Below are 18917 nucleotides of genomic sequence, written 5' to 3'. Positions count from 1 at the left end.
AAGCTGAGAGTTGACAGCCCTGAGAGAACACCTAAGGCCCTCTGCTGCAAAGCAAAGTACTAAATTTTGTCAATTATTTCAGCCAGAGGATTCTCTTATTCTGGTTTTTCCCTCCCTTTCTTCCTCCCTCCCTCTGTCTCATTCTTTCTTTTTAACTGTTCACCTCTGACTTCATAGGATTGAGACTATGGGAAGACTATCTTTGTGCTACTAAATGAAGAGTTTGTAGTTCATGCATATTCGTTCTCTGTAAGGGACATTCTGGTTGCTTCTCCAACACCTCCTCCCTCTCCTTTTGGCAAGCATCTTGACTTTCAGATGTACATCCTCTGCCTTGAAACAAATATGCTTCCAGGGAAGCATATCCCTCCTACTTGTAAGGTTGGGGTACTTGGATCAGGCCTAAACTAACCCACAGATCTTTGCTGAAGTTACTGGTTCACAGGTTGAAAAGTAGCACAATGCAAGTAAATGTGGCCTAAGGAGAAAAGCTTCCTTTCTCTTCTGAGTGCACTTCTGGAAGCAACTCCAACACCATCTCCTGCTCAGGGGTTGTAGCCATCTTGTCACCACATGGGGCAGCCTGCTGTAGAATGAAGCTGATGCCAGAGAAAGCAGAAATGAGAGATGCAAAGAGCCAGGGTCCTTCAAGACCCTGAAAGGATTTGATCCTGAAAGTTTCAGATCTGAGTCACCAAATTAAACCAACCGAAACTACTGCACTTCTGGAAGTGAACCAAGCCAATAAATTCCCTTTAGTGTGTAAGCCAGTTTGAGTTGGTTTTTCTATTATTTGCAACCAGATGCATCTTGAAAGAAACACCACATATTTTATAAGGAAGGGAAGGCCTGTTTTCAATCAAATCACATTTGAAAAAGCTAGTAGAGTGCTCAAAACAACATATTCAAGTTTTAAATACTGTTTCTTGTCATATTTAACAGCTATTACCATACTAAGAACTGCTATTTGGCTTCAGGTTGTTTTTGCAAGAAATGTGGCAAGCTGTGTAAGTCAGTTAATTCTGAAATTATAGCGAGAGGCTTCAGTATTCTGTAATAGCTGTTCTATTCTATAATATGGGATTAATACCAGATGAACAAGAAAGACAACATTCAGCAAAGAAAACATACGGTAAAACAATGTATATAATAGCACATTGGTTTTATTGATGGCAGAAGAAAAAATTCTTTCACTTGTAAAAGGTTATTTGCTTTATTTAACTTAGTATTTTTTCCCATTCTTTGTGTGGGTTGAATTTTTTCCCCCTAAAATCAGCATTTTTGTTCTCCAAATAATAATATCCACCATGGCTGCATCTTATTCCAAAGGGAAAGCAGGTCGTCTATCAACAGGTTTTGGACAGGATGTTTAAGTCAACGGCTCCTTTCTTCACAAAGACTCTATTTAAAAAGAGAAGAAGAAAGTGAAACTGGACCTTCAGATTAACTTTTCCTTACTCAGAATACACTTCTGCTGAAACTTCTCTGTAAATGTGAAGGGCTTGCATAGATATCAATAGATCTCAAGTAGAATAAATTGGACACTGTTGTCTAATAAACATAGTATCTACAAACCAATATGTAAACAAAAAAGCAAAATCTTTTAAAATAACTTTTTCTTCTGGAAATTCTTAAAGAGCATCTCCGTCACTGCTAGCCCCTTTATTGCTAGCATGTTGATTTCAGGAATTTGGATTAACTGAATAGGGCTTTTTTTTTGGTGAGGAAATTGGCACTGAGTTAACATCTGTGCCAATCTTCTCCTATTTTATGTGGGATGCCGCCACAGCATGGCTTGACAAGCGGTGCTGGTCCGCGCCCGGGATCTGAACCTGTGAATCCCAGGCTGCTGAAGTGTAGTGCACAAACTTAACCACTATGTCACCAGGCCGGCCCCTGAATGGTTTTTAACAGATGACCTAAAAAAGATGTAGTCTGCCAGTGAACTGCTTCTAGCCCCCTCTTACCCACCTCCATTTCCCCTTTGAATACCTCTGAATTGGTTTAGTCTACACAGGTAATTTATTTTAGTCTGTCACCTCCTCCTGCCTGCTCTGTACCTTTGTTAGGTACCACTCAGGCTGAAACATTTTGGGTGGTGACAACAGAAAGAGCTGAGAGAAGCCCTGTTTGCTCCAGTCCTATTTCAGCTCCATCATGAAAGAATGCTTGGGCAGAGACCAGGAGAGTTTCCATGGCTGCGTCTGAAGTAAAGAGTCTCCTACTTAGAAAATAAAGAGCTTCGGGCACTATTATTCTCACATGATGCCTATTCTGCTGGCATCATGGGGTTCTGTAACAGCTATCTTTCTAGTGATCATTTTCCTGACCTTGGTTTGAAAAATTTTGCAAAAGGATGCCAGATCAGATTGTCAAAAAAGTTTGTATTTAAAAATATATTTTTAAAAAAAATTTTTTTTCTTTTTTTTGAGGAAGATTAGCCCTGAGCTAACATCTACTGCCAATCCTCCTGTTTTTGCTGAGGAAGACTGGCCCTGAGCTAACATCTATGCCCATCATCCTCTACTTTATATGTGGGACGCCTGCCACAGCATAGCTTGACAAGCGGTGCATATGTCCGCACCGGGGATCCGAACCAGCAAAGCCCAGGCTGCCAAAGCGGAATGTGCAAACTTAACCACTGTGCCACAGGGCCAGCCCCTAAAAATACATTTTTTACCAGCTAAAAATGGAGTTAAAACCTGGACCTTAGAAAATAAACAAAGTCATGGTATTTATGTAGTAGTCTATGCTTAGCTATTGGTCTCAAGGTTTCTGGTTAATATGTGAAACTGTGCAGACCATCCTTTCATGAAACAAATAAGAAATCAGAAATGAAATTCAAAGTGGGTCAACATTTACGAAACTGCTTTACATGCTGAGCCTAAATCTCCACACATTAGGGAGCGTCACGCTGCTGAGTCTTACAAACTCTTCCCACACAGGCTGCCATTTCTGTCTCTTCACAGGACAGGATAGCTCTCGCCACTCTTCAACCGGACCACTGTGATCGATTCTGAGATTCCTTCTCTCCTGGTGCTGTAACCCACCCTACAACTAACAGCAATCTTTCTTAAGCCTAATTTTGATTATATCACTCTTATTCAGAGTTCATGATAGTACCAAACACATCAAAGGCAAATTCCTAACGTATTTAAAGCCATACTCTTCTGTCACCACCAATACATATTTTTAACATCCATTGTTTTGGTTCACACTCAGTTGTAGCCACTGACAGCTGCTTGCTGTGGACTCTCCTTCTTCCCTTCTTTAAGCCTTCCTCAGCCTTTAGAATGTCTTCGGGGGACCCTACCCTACCCTGAAAATGAAGCTTAAAATTCACCTCTAAGGTCTGCTCCTACTAGTTAGTATCTAGTTCCAAGGACTCCAATCATGTCAGAAGTCTTTTCAAATGCACATGGTTTGGGTCAGTTTCATTGAATAAAGAACTATGTATAGTTTCTCTGTCCACAGCTGCTCATATTTCTAAGTTGTCTGTACAATTATGATGAGTCAAGGGACTAAAAGTTTGGAGTTTTGGGCCCTATCTCCCCTCAAGGCTACGATCTGATTCGCCACCACTTTTTCTCAGGCTTGAGCCTATTTCCCCACATTGACTCCCAGGTGTCTCCTGCTTTTGCTCGTCTCTACCCTTAGTAGCAGGTTCAAGTAGAATCCAATTTCCTCTCCACGTTTGGGGAAGTATATGTGTATGTGGGGTGGTGTAGGGGGCTTATAAAAAAGTTTTTAGAACAATCAAGGAATGTGTAAATTACACACCAAAAACTTTATCAAAATATACACTTATATTTAATTTACACTTTTTTAAATAAACACTTAATAAACATTTAATAAACACTTACTGAACAGCTACTATGTCTCATTCATCACCTAGAAAGTATGTAAAACATAAAAAGAAAGATTATGACTACAAAACTATGTTTTTTTAAAGTGATAATAGAAAGTGCCTAAAGTGTTTCTTACTATCTTGAATAAGTTTAGATAACAAAACCTTAGAAAAATTTCAGCATATATTAGAATTCATGCCTACATTTGCTGGAAGTCAAATGGCTGGTATAATGTATATCTTCTTTTCAAATGTTTAAGTTAATGGAAACCAGGAATGAGGAAATAAAAAAATCTTTTCTCTCAAGAGAAAATAATATATTCAGTTGCGTGATAAGAGCAAAAAAAAAATTCTTATTATTGCTGAACCTCCCATTCAAATACAGTATATCAAAGAGAAATTTAATTCTACTTCATAATTTTTCATGTTTGAAGTAAAATGCAAAAATGAATAAAAATAATTTTTTTTCAGCAAAGATCATATGTGTCTTGCTTTTTATTTTTTTAGGGTAAATTTTGTAGGGAGAGGTTTTTTAGGGATATCATCATGAGACTGCCCACTCTACCCCCTCACTCCTGCCACCAAAACTAATTTTCTTATTGATGTCAGGAACTCAAAATTTCTGTGTCACACATTTCTGATGTCAACAGTACAACCAAGGCAAGCGTCTGGGAAAGACGAAAGTTTTAACTCAGGGAGCAGAGAAAACCAGTAAGATTGTGAAGTTTCAGTTGATTAGTAACAGTTTGCACTACACTATTTGACATGAATAAGCTACAATTACCCCAAGGCTACAGTTTGTAATTTACTTTTAAGCAGTATACTCTTCTCCACAGGAAATTTTCCACAAAACCTAGTATACAGAACATATGAAAGAAACTAAAGAAGGGCCGAGGGGACTGAGAGCTCCACCCACTTGGCTGCACCCTTGCTCACTCTCAGAGATCTCTCTGTCCTGTCCGGCCCTGCAGAGCCTAGCCCCAAGGCCCCTGCAGAGTCCAAGAGTCCTGAAGGACTGTCAGGCAACCCCTGCCCTAGGGCAATCAGGGAGTGGAGAACCTTTGCCTTATCTTAAAACCTTGTATTTTGTTTTTTTTTGAGGAACTTCGGCCCTGAGCTAAAATCCCTGCCCATCTTCCTCCACTTTATGTGTGGAACACAACCACAGCATGGCTGACAAGCAGTGGGTAGGTCTGCACCTGGGATCCAAACCAGTGAACCCCAGGCTACTGATGCAAAACTTAACAGCTACGCCAGCAGGCCAGACCTTAAAACCTTGTTTTATAAACAATGTAAAAGAACTCAGAAAGCTAAGAGGGAATTCTTAGTTTTCATTCACCTTAAAAGAGATTAAATTCTAATGACACTGAGCTTATTTTAAAAGTGGATGTTTGGTGCTGGCCCGTGGTCGAGTGGTTAAGTTCATGCCCTCTGCTGTGGCAGCCCAGGGTTTCACCGGTTCGAACCCTGGGCGTGGACATGGCACCACTCATCAGGCCATGTGGAGGCAGCGTCCCACATGCCACAACTAGAAGGACTCACAACTAGAATACACAACCATGTACCGGGGGACTTTGGGAGACAAAGGAAAAATAAAATCTTTAAAAAAAATAAATAAGAGTGGCTGCTCAATCTTGCTCAATGTAAAGTTGCTGAAGTCCTTACATATACTTTGATTCTGCTCTGGTCAGTTCTTGCAGGCTACAGAAAAATGCCCAAAGTCCAGAAGTAGCTCTTCTGTGATACTACGGACAGTAGGTCACATCTGTTTATTTGACAGCCTTGTATTAAGCACAAAGAAAAACCAAGGATAAGAGGGAAAAGGTGCTACGGTGGCTGCTCGGGTAAATCAGAAGTCAAGCAGCATCAGGTTTCTGCATAAGGAGCTAAGGGCTAGAAAATAGAAGAAAACATTTCTTCACTTAGGATGACACAACTAATTTTTAACCAGTGAAGGAACTTTGGGGAAGCTGAAGGAAATATAAAACTCTGGAACAGTGCTGTCCTGCAGAAATATAATGTGAGACACAAACGTAATTTTTAATTTTCTAGTAGCCACATTAAAAAAAGTAAAAATAAATAGGTGAAATTAATTTTAATAACATATTTTACTTAACCCAATGTATCTAAAATATTATCATTTCAATAAGTAACCAATAAAAATCAAGATATTTCACTTTTTTTTAAAACTAAGTATTTGAAATCTAGTATGCAGTTTTCATTTCCAGCACATCTCAATTCACCCTATCTACATTTCAAGCGCTAAAGAGCCACAGCTGGTTTGAAAAATTGAGAGTCACTTAGCAGGGGAAAAATACAATGTGGATAACAGCCTTAGCAGAATGAAAAGCTGAAATGAGGAACTGAGAACAATTTCTTAAAAATTCTCAATGCTCTTGCAACTAAGCCGAAGATACTGAGGAAAAAATATATAGTTAAGTCTAAAATAGTCTTTTTATCCCCCCTCTGAGGAAAAAGGCCCTGAGCTAACATCTGTTTGCCAATCTTCCTCTTTTCTTTTTTTCCTCCTCAAAGCCCCAGGACATAGTTGTATATCCCAGTTGTAGGTCATTCTAGTTCTTCTATGTGGGATACCACCACAGCATGGCTTGAGGAGCAGTGCATACATCCATGCCCAGCATCTGAACCAGCGAACCCCAGGCTGCTAAAGGAGAGCATGCGAAATTAACCACTCAGCCACGGGGCCAGCCCCTAAAATAGTCTTTAGATTGATATATAACAAAAGCTGTAATGGGAAAACTCTGATTATTAAAAAAAATATTCCAAAGCCCTGGCATAATAAAAAAAAATAGAAATGTTACCAAAGACGGCAAAAATATTTCCTTCTAAAGACTTAATAATAAATCTGGTCTTTGTTCATCAAAATGAGATGTCTTAGATTGGTCCCATTATTTCCTGACTTTTTTGTTATATTTCTCTTCCTTCCTATTGAAGATGATTTTTAGATAGCAACTCTCTTTCTGAAACTCTAAGATGAAAGTTTCTGGATCTATAGCCAGGGCCCCAAAATTACATCTCAATAAGAAATCACGTTGTCCTCATCCACTTCCTGAAGACATACTATGAAACATTTCCTCTTTCTTAAAAAGGATTGAAATTAATTAAAGAATAAAAAATAGACTCAGTTATCCAGGCTGGTGATTATCTGGTACTTAGTTTTCTTTCATCTTCTTTCTGCTCGAAAACTTCTAGTCATTTCACTGATTATCATCACCTCCAATAGAAGGGAGGAGGTAAAGAGAAAAAAAGGGATTAGGGATAGCATTTGTGGAGAAAGGTTTGGTGGAAAAGTAGTTTGTAACTATGGTATAGTCTTAAATAGTTTACAAAAGAAAGTGTTAAAAAATCTTTTTTTCTATTATATTATTATGAAATATTAATAATTGGACCTACATATTTAACACGAATAGCATCTTTCTTTATATGGAAATCATCTCACAATGTCAACTTTACCTTTTCATACTAGTTCCGAGCCCGGGGAGGTTGGTAAAACTGCTGGGTTGGCCGAGTGGATCGCCGTGGCTGGCCGTCACCTCCTCTACGGAACTCAAGAGTTTGGTCGTAGGTGCCTTCTTCCTCCTATTTGCAAAGAGTAGTGATTTAACATGTTCAAAATAGCTCCAAGTTTCCTAAGTTAAATGCACTTTATCATCCCCACTTTGATATACCCTCTTAAGCTGTCCTGGGGTTCACATCTGTCAACTTTTATAACCAGAGGGAAGCAAGGGGAAGAAAAAGAAAAGGGAGGGGCATTGTTAAAACTCTTTTGGTCCTTGGTAACAGAAGAATAAAATTCATAGTGGTAACATGAGAATCAAATTTAATTCTAGAAAAGGAAACTCTTTCCACATAATAGCATGATTATTTCATCAAATAACTTGACATTGTGGTAAAAACATAAAGAAGCAAGCATTATAAGAAAAATTTTCTTGAATGTTTGGGCTTTTAAATATTTCTAGGTATTTATCATGGAAGGGGACTTCAGCAAGATATTGAAAAAGGGTTGAAGAGCCAGAGAATGTTCACCAGCTGTCTGTCCTCATCTGATGAAATCTCCAACATCGTTAAGAACCTTACACCTAGAGACAGGAAAAAATAATGGACTGGAATGAGGAGGGAAAAACAATTTACATATAAAGAAAGCTTCATGCAACACACAGCGATCACCACAGCAAGACACAAACTATTTTCCTCTCATTTTCTTTCTTACTGAAGGGGTAGATCTACCAGCTCAAGGAACAGCATAGGAAAAAGGATAAGCAGATTAAACGCAGAAAGAGTACAGTTAATTATGATACTTGAAAAGGACTTAGAAGCAACAGAAATGTAGCCAAAAGCCACACTGGTTTCTTACTGAGTGCTGCCACCCTGTTATTTTAGCGTTTTTAAATTAATGCAGCTATGAAATATGTTCCCTTTTAGACACAAAAAAATTGGTTTCTCGGTTTTAAAAAAGAGAAAGCATCTATTTCAAAAGTAGAGTTTAAAGTCCAACTGAACTATCAGAGCACAAAAATTTGCACGAATTTGGAAATTTATCCTATTTCTTCCTCAACCTTTTACCTTTGAAACTACTTTCCCAAAAGACTGCTTTCCTTTGACCCTACTCATAGCAGAGGAAATTATATGACAGACTGAGTTCTATTCTTCAAATTTTACAGATCCAGCTTTTACAATTTTACCTGATGGATGCAAAAGATGCTAAGATAATTTGGTCAAATCTTATTATTTAGAAATGATATTTAATATTTGGCATGAACATAATTCTCATCATTAGGTATCCATCATGGTATTCTTAAGAAAGAACCATTATTTCCACTTTATTTAAAGGACACTGAAGCCCAGGAAAGCTTTGTGACTTTGCCCTAACACTTCTAAGGCAATCCTGGGTTTTGATCCAAACACTGCTGCTTAAATCTTTAAGTGTTAGTCTGCATGTAAAAGAGATAAACCAATAGCCAAAAATTAATTATCATCCTTAAGGGGCCATCATCACCTAAATAAAAGAAGGGAGAACTCTAAGAATATATCTGGCATAACTCAATAACTGCATTTTAGAGACAAACTTGCAGATTAGCGCTCCTTTCTCTATGCCCCTTTTATTAACAATCGGTCTCGAAATGGTTAGAAGCATCAGATATTATGTCTATAATTTAGCAAAGCAATTAAAATGCAGGAAGAAAAATTAAAAAGTGCTCAAGAAAGGAGAGAATTATTTTTTATTATTCTGGTCACTGTTCTGAATGGTGACTGTCAAATACTATAGCTAAATTTGAAAAGGAACTATCTAATTTTATGACATATGACAACATTTGAAGCTTTGCATATTAACTGAGAAGGAAAATATATTTGGTACTGTAGGAGATGAAGTAATTATTTCAGGAACTAGAATGGAATGATTTTTTTCTCCATACCCAGCTGCAGAACTGGCTAGAAGACATCTAAAAATCTATATTTTATCAATAAAATATACTGTTAAAGGTAGGACACTACATTTGCTGAGTGAGTGAGCTGGATTTATATAATAAATATGACACTGGTATTTGAAAAGCTGTCTCTACTATGTTTAAAAGATTCACAGACTACTCCAGCCAGAGCCAATTAAACGGTTTTATGGAGATGACCGACCATGAGATTTCTTTCACATTATTTGATGTCTTCACAATCTTTTTACACAGAGTAGAAGCAAAAAGAATGATTCTGACAGCTTGGTTTTCAGTTATTGTCAAAGGCACAATCTTGCTTTTTTAACTTTTAAATATTCCCTCTGCAGAGTAGTCGAGGGCAAACCTGGTTACCCACAAAAACCACTTCCTATAGTCTATCGGTAGTGATCTTTAGCACTGAATGAGGACCTCTTTCATTTTATAGAACACACAGCTCAGTTTAATATATCAGTTTATTTGCAGCTGTCTTTGAATGAAATTTATACCTTCTTCTTCTTCTAGCCTATCTTCTTCCTTTCGGTTTCACTACTCTGGAACAGATTTAAAACTCAAACAAATGCTTCATTTCATTGTTCATGAACATATTTTTAAAACTCCGATACTACATTTGAGCTGGCACAGTTCTGGAAGCCCATCTAGTCTGTTCCCATGGATTTGACAGATGAGGAATCTCTAAACCCAAAGAGGTGAAGAGACTTTCCCAAGTCAAGGAGCTCATTAGAGGAAGGGTCCAGATCAGGGCCCTTTGGTCTCTGACCCTCAGCAAGGTCTTTCAAAGATTTGTGATAATTTTCATAAAATGGAACTGTCCAGCATCATCTCCACCTGACAGTGAACTTTAGAACCATTGTGCTGGGACTCAGATTTGTGCTCACCTCAGCCATGCCATCAGACAAAACCTGGTTTTAAAATAACTAATATTCAAAATGTGCCCTCTTTTCATGCCAATATTTACTATTTTATCACTCCTTTTAATGAAAAGATACAATATGCAATACTCTTTGTGACATCACAGGAAAAAAAGCACCAATGCAAAAAGGAGATGCACAACTTCATCTGTAAAACATGTTCGACAGGTCACAACTACATTTTTCCTGAATATCATCTTCATTCTCTCATTAGTGCATACCACGTCTGGAGTGAGCACACAGACAAATACATATCCCCTCATTTATAAATGAGCTGTGTTGCAAAAGCTCATTGTAAATAAGTCACTTGGAACCCAGAACATACGTCAGTAGGTGTGAAACACGCTTAAATAGAGGTCATGTTCTCTGTTCCACAAATACTAAGGAGAAAGGCAGCTAAGTGTACAAACCAGTACTCTAAGGAAGGTGCTAGATCAGTGGGTCTCAACTTGGAGTGATTACGCCTCCCAGCGGGTATTATGCAATGTCAGGAGACACTTTTGGTTGTTACAAACTGCAGGGGTGAGGTGGGGAGGAGCTGTTACTACATTTAATGAATAGAGGCCAAGGATGCTGCTGAACATCCTACAACGCACAGGACAGCTGACAGAACAAAGAATTATCCAGTCCTAAGGCCAACAATGCCAAGGCTGAGAAACTCTGGGCCACACAAATGAAGCAGGAGAAAAAGTCCTACTCCTAAGTGCCGGGGCAGCCTGGAAAATAATTCTGAAATTCAGGAAGTTTGGGTTTCGCACCATTCCCCTTTTTCTTTCTGGACATTTCTTCTTCTGCCTCTGCCTCTAAGGCCTAAATGCTGACCCAGCTCTCTATGGCAGTTTTGTCGGGGGCTCTATTTACTGACAATATGTTTTCCTCTGCTCCAGCTATGTACTCATATTTACTTAACTTACTGAGTCACTTTATCTTAAATTATCATTCCTTCAGCATTTTCCCACAGCTGTAATTTTATGAGGAAACAATGAGAGATTATGATTGGCAAGGGTAGGGAGTGAGGATGGCCATTCACTTCATTAAAAAACTCAGTAATACTGTCACCTGTCCTTTAATAGCCATTTTGTGTGTAATTTAATAAAATTTCTTCTAGTCCGTTCCTTCTAACAGAATTTGTATAGCAGTCACAAAAACAGAAGTCAGCATATGAAACGCACACTGTGTACCCTCGACAATAACCTGTGATATTTAGGCTACCTTAAACAAAGAAATACTAATGAGTACATATCTCCTTTAGTAATACACATAGGAACCACTTACTGGAATTTCCAGGCTACTTTTGCCTGCCTGGTTAGCTTGTGTAGTCAGTTTATAGAAATATAAACAAATTTTAATATAAAACCTAATCAAATAACCATTTTAAAGACAAATCTGTTTTCCCAAAAGATCATGTAATAAAGGCAAAACTATGGAAACAGTAAAAAGATCAGTGGTTGCCAAGGGTTGGGAGGATACAAGGACGAAGATGCAGAGCACAGAGAATTTTTAGGGCAGTGAAACCATCCTGCATGATATTGTTATGGTGGATATACATTTGTCCAAACCCCTAGAATGTACACCAAGAGTGAATCCTAATGTAAACTATGGACTATGGGTGATGACAATGTGTCACTGTAGGTTTATCAATTGTAACAAATGTACTACTCTGGTGGGGGATGTCGACAACAAATGAGGCTATGTATGCATAGGGGTGGGAGTTTTGGGGAAATTTCCATACCTTCCATTGAGCTTTACTGTGAATCTAAAACTGCTCTAAAAAATAAAGTCTATTAAAAATATAAAGTTTATTTTAAAAAATGAGCTGTAAAATAGGCATGTCAGTGGGATACTTTGTGCCTCATATAGTGCTGAAGATATGGTAGATCTTTAATATTTGATGAAGTGTTTGTTGACCTGCCCTTATGGCACATCTCGATCCACTCATATTCTTCCTGTGGTTATCAGTAACTAGAGTATGAGAATTAAATTTCTTCCATCCTTGGCATGCCACGAGGATTACTAATGTTTGAAAACCACTTCAAAGCTTACTGAGCTTTCTGAACTGGCTCTAGGTTGAACTCATTCTACCTCAGATATCCCTAACATTTCCTCTCGGTCCCCATTAGACAACTTTGACCTGCGATTTTTCAATCCAAAAAATGAAATAAAGTATCTCTGCCTCATTCAAAAGCAAAAACAAAAAATTATGTAATGAACTCCAAAAGTAGAACTTAAAATATATTTACGTCAATTATATTAATATTCTATTATATTAGGGTAACTGAAAATTGACAGTAAAAGCTGGATTAGCTCTTACTTTCTGTGAAGATTATGGATAACATTTGTGTCCACTGGAGTCATGTAATATGATCAACACTGAACTCTAGTTTACCAATTAACCCTGTTTAAGAAATATGTTCCAATTCAATATTTATAGCTCCACAAAATAAACTTGGCCAATGGTAGCCTGAAACCAGACTACGAAACAGTAAGTTTCTGTGAAGAACAGTTAGTCCAACTAAGAAACTACTATTTGCTCAAGTATTTAGTAACATAGACTGAGCTAGAACACAGGTATTCTGATTTAGTCTTGTCTGCTCTTCACTATGTTTCCAAGTAATGAGAGCAAGGAACATAGATATAATAAATTGTAAGAGAAGTTGAAGATAATCTAATTGGGCAGATTCAAATTTTTTTTTAAATTATCTCTTTTTTTGGTAAATGTGGCAGTCTTCTTTCAAATGAAATGTAAGGTAGAATTTCAATATAAAATAGATAAGCTCAGGTTAAAGTGGGTGTTTTTACTCATATATGTGAGCAGTATTCCCTTGGCTTTCTCTTCCTCAGTCCCTCCACGCTCTGTAACCCTTAAGGCACAGAAATTAAAAATCCAATGTAGCTCACCCTCTGCTGGACACTGGGAACCAGCTGGGTCAACTGACTTGATTAACATAAGAAAGTGAGCTAGTGGCAGCACAGGAACTGGAATGCAGGCCTCCGACTCTGAGCTCAGTGCCCTTTCACCTTTGCCTTCTATGACAGAAAAAAATCTAAACCCTACTTTTGACCTATATAAATTAAATGCCTCATTTTATAATAAAAACTCACCTTCTATACCTAAACAAGGAAAAAAAACTCAAGCTTTATTAACACATGAGAAAGTTATTATATATAACTGAAACAAATTTTATAATAGACTAATTTATCTGTTTTTGAAACTTTGAGTAAAACATTCCATACAGAATAAAATATAATGGAGAACTATAGTCTCCCCTCCCCTCAGCACAGCGCTAAAATCATTTCTTCCATATGTACCATGTCCAGTAACATTTTGTTTAAATCAAATATTTTACGGCAAAAAAAAAAAAAAAAACACCCCACTGATTCAAGACAAAAAAACAATCTTATTCAAAATCTAATTACTAAACAACTGTTCCAAAATGCATGGCTGACAGAACATAACGTTTTCATTCTTGTATTATGCAGAATTTCAGAAAAACTGTAAGACATTTCACTACGGTTCTGATCTTCCCTTTTTAGAAAAGAGTATATTTTCTAAAGCTATACAAAAATTAAAACTGTTGATGATGCTATAAGATATGAAATCATCTGAACACTTAGCCTCAAGGGTTTTATTCTAGCTCTGCCAACTAAAGCACAAACTAAATAAGACAGCTAAACTTTAACATGGGAGAAACCTGGATGTTTAAATGACATTAAAAGCAAATGCAGTATTGGTCATCATTGTCCTTCCTCTATCATTAAGATCTTCTACCCTTCAATGCAAAGTAAACAAGCTATTTTTGCCAGCTTAGGTACTCACGAAAATTCAACTAAACATCAAAAGGCTGCATCCATATTTTAACTAGGAGAATAGAGTACAAAAAAGAGACTAGTAAACATGTCACCCTTATCAAATTCCAAACGATAAAAGTATGGATACCCTTCCATACAAAAACACACCTGACTTGATTCACAACTTGGAGCAGAGAAAAAGGAATTAATGTTTATTCCTTTGTGTGCCAGGCATTTTGCATTTTATCTCATTTAATCTTTGCAACAATGCTTTGAATTACTCATCTCACCATTCTACAGATGAAGAAATTTAAGGCTCAGAGTTACTCACCCAAATTTATATAAATGGCCATCCTTCAGTAAAACCCCTCAGCTGTCAGCTCCAAAGTTCTTTCCATTGCTTCACATAGTGTACATTTTCTCGCTTCAGACAGTTTTGCTTAATTTTTTCTAATAGCTACCTTATGTCTAATTTTAAATATGGATGGCTTCAGCCCTGATACTAGTATAAACGTCATTTAATGGTCATCATGTTTGTTGAAATACTACAGTAAAGTCCAAAGAGTGAATATATAATATGTAAAAATGTGTACCTCTCTAAAACCTACTGCCTGTTTTAGATAAAGGTTAAATAGATTCCAAAACCTTGTCTAGAAGCCAAGCTAGGGAGCATATTCCTACTCCAAAAAAATGCCAGCCTACTCATAGATTTCCTTGAGATACTTTATCATGGCATTGGTATTTAAAACCTCAGTCTCTTAAGTCAGATCTGAGTCTAAGTTTAGATTCCACCACTTGCTAGGCACGTTACTCGACTTCCCTACGTCTCAGTTTTCTCACATGGGAAACAGTAATGACCTCACAGGTTTACAAGGAGAATTAGAGGAGATAATGTCTATAAAGAGCTTAGGAAATAAGCCATCTATATTGTCTATTATTCTTATTAAGTAACCCTTTGATGATAAAATATACATGCCCACATCAATGAAACTATCTAGACTCACAGCTTTTGCTAAAAATCAGGAACTTTGTTGTAAAAGTAAAAGTATTCCTCAAATTGCTTTGGGCAGATAAAAAAGTGAAAAAGCCATTGAAGAAAATGAAAGAGCCAATGCATGGAGACAGATTCCTACCACCTGCTTTCTTTTATTTCTTCCAAAATTCAAAAGCTATCTATACACAAAAACTAATAATTTTACATAATAAATCATTCTATTGTTACCATTGTTTTTGTTTCTTTTGGAAGAGAATCTTCCTTCTTTTCTTTTAATTATAAAGAAACAGGGCAAATAGAACAGAGAGAGGGAGGAAATTAGCAAATGAGCATTATTGAAAATGATCAATCAAAATTTATAGAGACTATTTGCATAAAACCTGAATATTTTAAGAGGAAGCTAAAAATGAATTAATATAATTAACCTGTTTGAAAATCTTGCCTTTAGACCATATCCTTAAAATTTTAGTAAACACCATAAAAAGAAACCAGCTAGAAACACTTAAAAAAATGAAAGTATAGCAATGATGATTAACAATGAAAAATGCTTATCTACGACTGTTTGTATGTTTTCAAGTCAATGCCTATAAATGATCTTTGCAAAAGCAACTGCTTTCCCAAATATGCTAATTGAGCAAACACATTTTACAATATTTTATGATTAAGACATACAAGCACTAATCACAAATTTTTAATCATTTCACTGTCTCATAATTTATATCATTTTTACATTTTAAATTGATAGCCTAACAAGCACAATTTAAGATGGGTTCACTAATTCTTTCTCTGAAAGTAATAATTACTAAATCATAATGCCAGACTGCTTTTGACTGTTAAACAGTCAGCCCAACGCATTTTATGTAACTGACTACCTGAGACAGACAGACAGGGTACAGTGACCTGTAATACAGATATAAGAAAAAGAATTAGGAAAAAACTTCCACGTCAGATTGATACAATATAGGCCAGATCTTTGCCATAAAAAGGTACTGAGGGTTAGAGAGGGGAGGAGAGACATGACTTGACATGCTTTATATAACCATAAGAAAAAAACTGCAATACCTAACAATACAGAACTTAAATAATTTGCTGATGTTTTCATCCTCTTACTGAAAGCTGAGGAACGTAAGACTGACAGGAAAATAATTAAAAATTTAAATCTTAAAGCAAATAGAAGCCAAAGGTAACAAACATCATTTTCACATTTAATTCCCATTCATGCCCAACAACCCACACTAACAATGTCTGCATAATGAACTAAAAAATTATTTCTCTTTAGTGAAACATGAAGATAACAAATGTTAAAAAAACCCTTATCAATTATCAGCCTAGTTAATAAAGCCATAGTTTTAGAAATGTGAGGTAATCTACACGTCAATGATCTGATCGTCCCCGCAATGCAAAATTCACCCACCACATCACACAGATGGGGGTTCTGTCTCCTTTCACGAACTGGTGAAAGTGGCTCAGGCTTCCTTGGGCAGCCAACTCCACTGCTCTGTATCCTTCACCAGAAACTGCAAATCTGCATTTCTGGAACTCCTACCTACATTTTCTAGTCAACCCTGCTTCCTTTGTCATATGAAATATTTTAAATTATTTTAAAACAAGTATTATACTTTTCCTTATTCTTCTATTTTCTAGAATCAAAAGACTCAGTTCCTGGAATCATTTGTCAAATACACTATTTCCAGAATCTCCCATCATCTTGATCATCTTTTCCTTTATACATTTCAATATTTACTACTCTATATAAGCTAGTTTTCAGAATAATATTCCAAGTATGGTGTGCTGGGAACATAATACTAATATTCTCCACGATGAACACGCTCTACAGAAGTCTACATAATCCAGCTTTGCTTTAAAGCTTTTAGCAGCTGCTCAATCACTCCTTGCTCATATTGTGCTTGTCATCACACAAAATCCCAACAACCTACTCCAGGGCTATTTCATCCTGTATTTGAAAATAATTGTTTTCCCAACCAAAAATAAAGTTTTAAATTTAACAATAGTTGAAGTCCATGCACTAACGAAAGGTATTATTTTGGCACAGTATTATCATTGGTATAGTCTGAATAAGTACATAATATCAAATTAGTTTTTCTGACAAATTATTTTGATTTGTTAGTCTTTTTATTTTGCGGAGTGGAAATTAGAGGACTACCATCTAAAAGGCTAATGCCTAGATGGGTGACTAAAATGTAGTTTAATTATAAAACTAGAGTCCAGTGAAATTTAGAAGATGAAAAGGGGTCTCAGTGTAAGATTAAACTCTTAGCAATGGAATAGTAGATTAAAGAAAAAGGTTAGTTTTTTCTACCCCATGTAAAATACTTTCTAGCCCCTTGAGAAAATGTTAGCTGATACCTCTGCCCACAAAATCTTCATTTCTCTATTTAAAATTCTCTACTTTCATGCAAACTAACATTGAACGAATTAAATGGTTTAAAGACAGTTTATCAAAATAGTAAATCACATATTGAGAACAAGCTTACAGCTACGCTGAACATTTTTATATACATTATTTCATCAACTCCCCACAAAAATCCTCAGGTAGGCTAGTATCATCTATCTCCATTTACAGGTAAAGTGTGGGATCATGCACTTTGGCATCAGCGAGTTTGAAACCTGAATATCAGCTCTGCAACTCATGAGCTCAACAATTTTAGCTAAGTTACATAATGGCTCTGAACGTACATCTGTAGTTTTCCTTGTGTGTAAAACGGTAATACTAATAATTATTTTATAGGGTTCCTGTAGATATCAAATCAGTTAATGCACACTGAGTTTTAAATGGTGGCTGGTACATAAGTGTTCCGATTATAACTAGGCTTTGAACAGAAGGAACTCCAATCTTCACATTCTCAACCATTTATCTCACTTTACCTCAGTAAGATAGCAGAGAAATAACATATCTTGCTGTTATCTAACCATAAATTACTCTTAGTATGCTTAAATTTATGGATCTTTTACCTCATGGTGAGATTTCAGAATGTTCAGTATGTGAAGAATTAGCTTTTTTAAAAAAAATCATTCTCTTTCCAACTTAGGAAATCTTCTCAATCATTTCTGACAGGTTGAAGAAAGAAAAAGGCATCACAAAGATTTTCTCCAAGAGTAATAAGGGATATAAACTTATTTCCATCAACTTAGGTAAAGGAAAATTTGACAGTATATATCACCTGATTTAATTAAGACAAGTGAACATATTATATTTTGCTGTAATAATACTATTTCTAGGGTTACTGAAATTCAGGAACCATATTTTAGTCACCTCTAATTCCATACTTGAAATATCTGAGATGTTCAATAGGGGCTGGGAGAACTGATAATATATTCTTTGGAGATTAATTTGCTCATCATCTTACACAAAGGAAGAAAATAATAAATGTTTATCCCTACTAAATATGTGTTATGTTCTTCTTGTTCAAGAATGAAGCAATTTCTCCTCCATTCAGCCATGGCTGGAACGACGACAGCAAGAATAAGTTAGGAAGGCATGAGATCTCTGTATTAGAGTCAAAAGATCTTCTTGAGTTTCTCAAATACTTAATATGCATATTTTTGAAAAGTATTAAGGTAAAATAATCAACTTTTAAAAATTCTAAATCTATCCATAAGACTAAAGTGTACTTCTTTATGCAACTTAAAATTCCTTCCTGGGGCCGGCCCCATGGCTGAGTGGTTAAGTTTGTGTGCTCTGCTGCAGCAGCCCAGGGTGTCGCCGGTTCAGATGCTGGGCGTGGACATGGCACTGTTTGTCAGGCCACGTTGAGGCGGCATCCCACATGCCACAACAAGAAGGACCTGCAACTAAGATATACAACTATGTATGGGGTGGGGGGGGGGCGGCGTTGGGGAGATAAAGCAGAAAAAAAAAAAAAAGATTGGCAATAGTTGTTAGCTCAGGT

The 18917-nt window shown here is 36.6% G+C and overlaps 1 protein-coding gene across 12 annotated transcripts in view; it reads right to left on the bottom strand.

The window, feature by feature from the left end:
- Nucleotides 1–1145: 1145 nt before the first annotated feature.
- The window catches only part of TDRD3 (tudor domain containing 3), a 168381-nt gene continuing 150609 nt past the window's right edge, over nt 1146–18917 (bottom strand). For 10 of the 12 annotated variants that reach the window (XM_044779879.2, XM_044779885.2, XM_070480873.1 and 7 more), the window contains 2 exons: nt 7322–7447; nt 1146–1401 (listed from right to left, as the gene is read on the bottom strand). In XM_044779879.2, the coding sequence (XP_044635814.1) occupies nt 1347–1401; nt 7322–7447 (181 nt within the window). In that variant the 3' untranslated portion in view covers nt 1146–1346. Of the gene's footprint in view, nt 1402–7321; nt 7448–18917 lie in introns of those variants that run through there. The other 2 variants (XR_011493007.1, XR_011493008.1) reach the window with 1 other exon arrangement.

The sequence above is a fragment of the Equus asinus genome, chromosome 11 (assembly GCF_041296235.1).
Source record: "Equus asinus isolate D_3611 breed Donkey chromosome 11, EquAss-T2T_v2, whole genome shotgun sequence".
NCBI lineage: Eukaryota > Metazoa > Chordata > Mammalia > Perissodactyla > Equidae > Equus > Equus asinus.
This window is presented reverse-complemented; position numbering and strand designations above follow the sequence as displayed.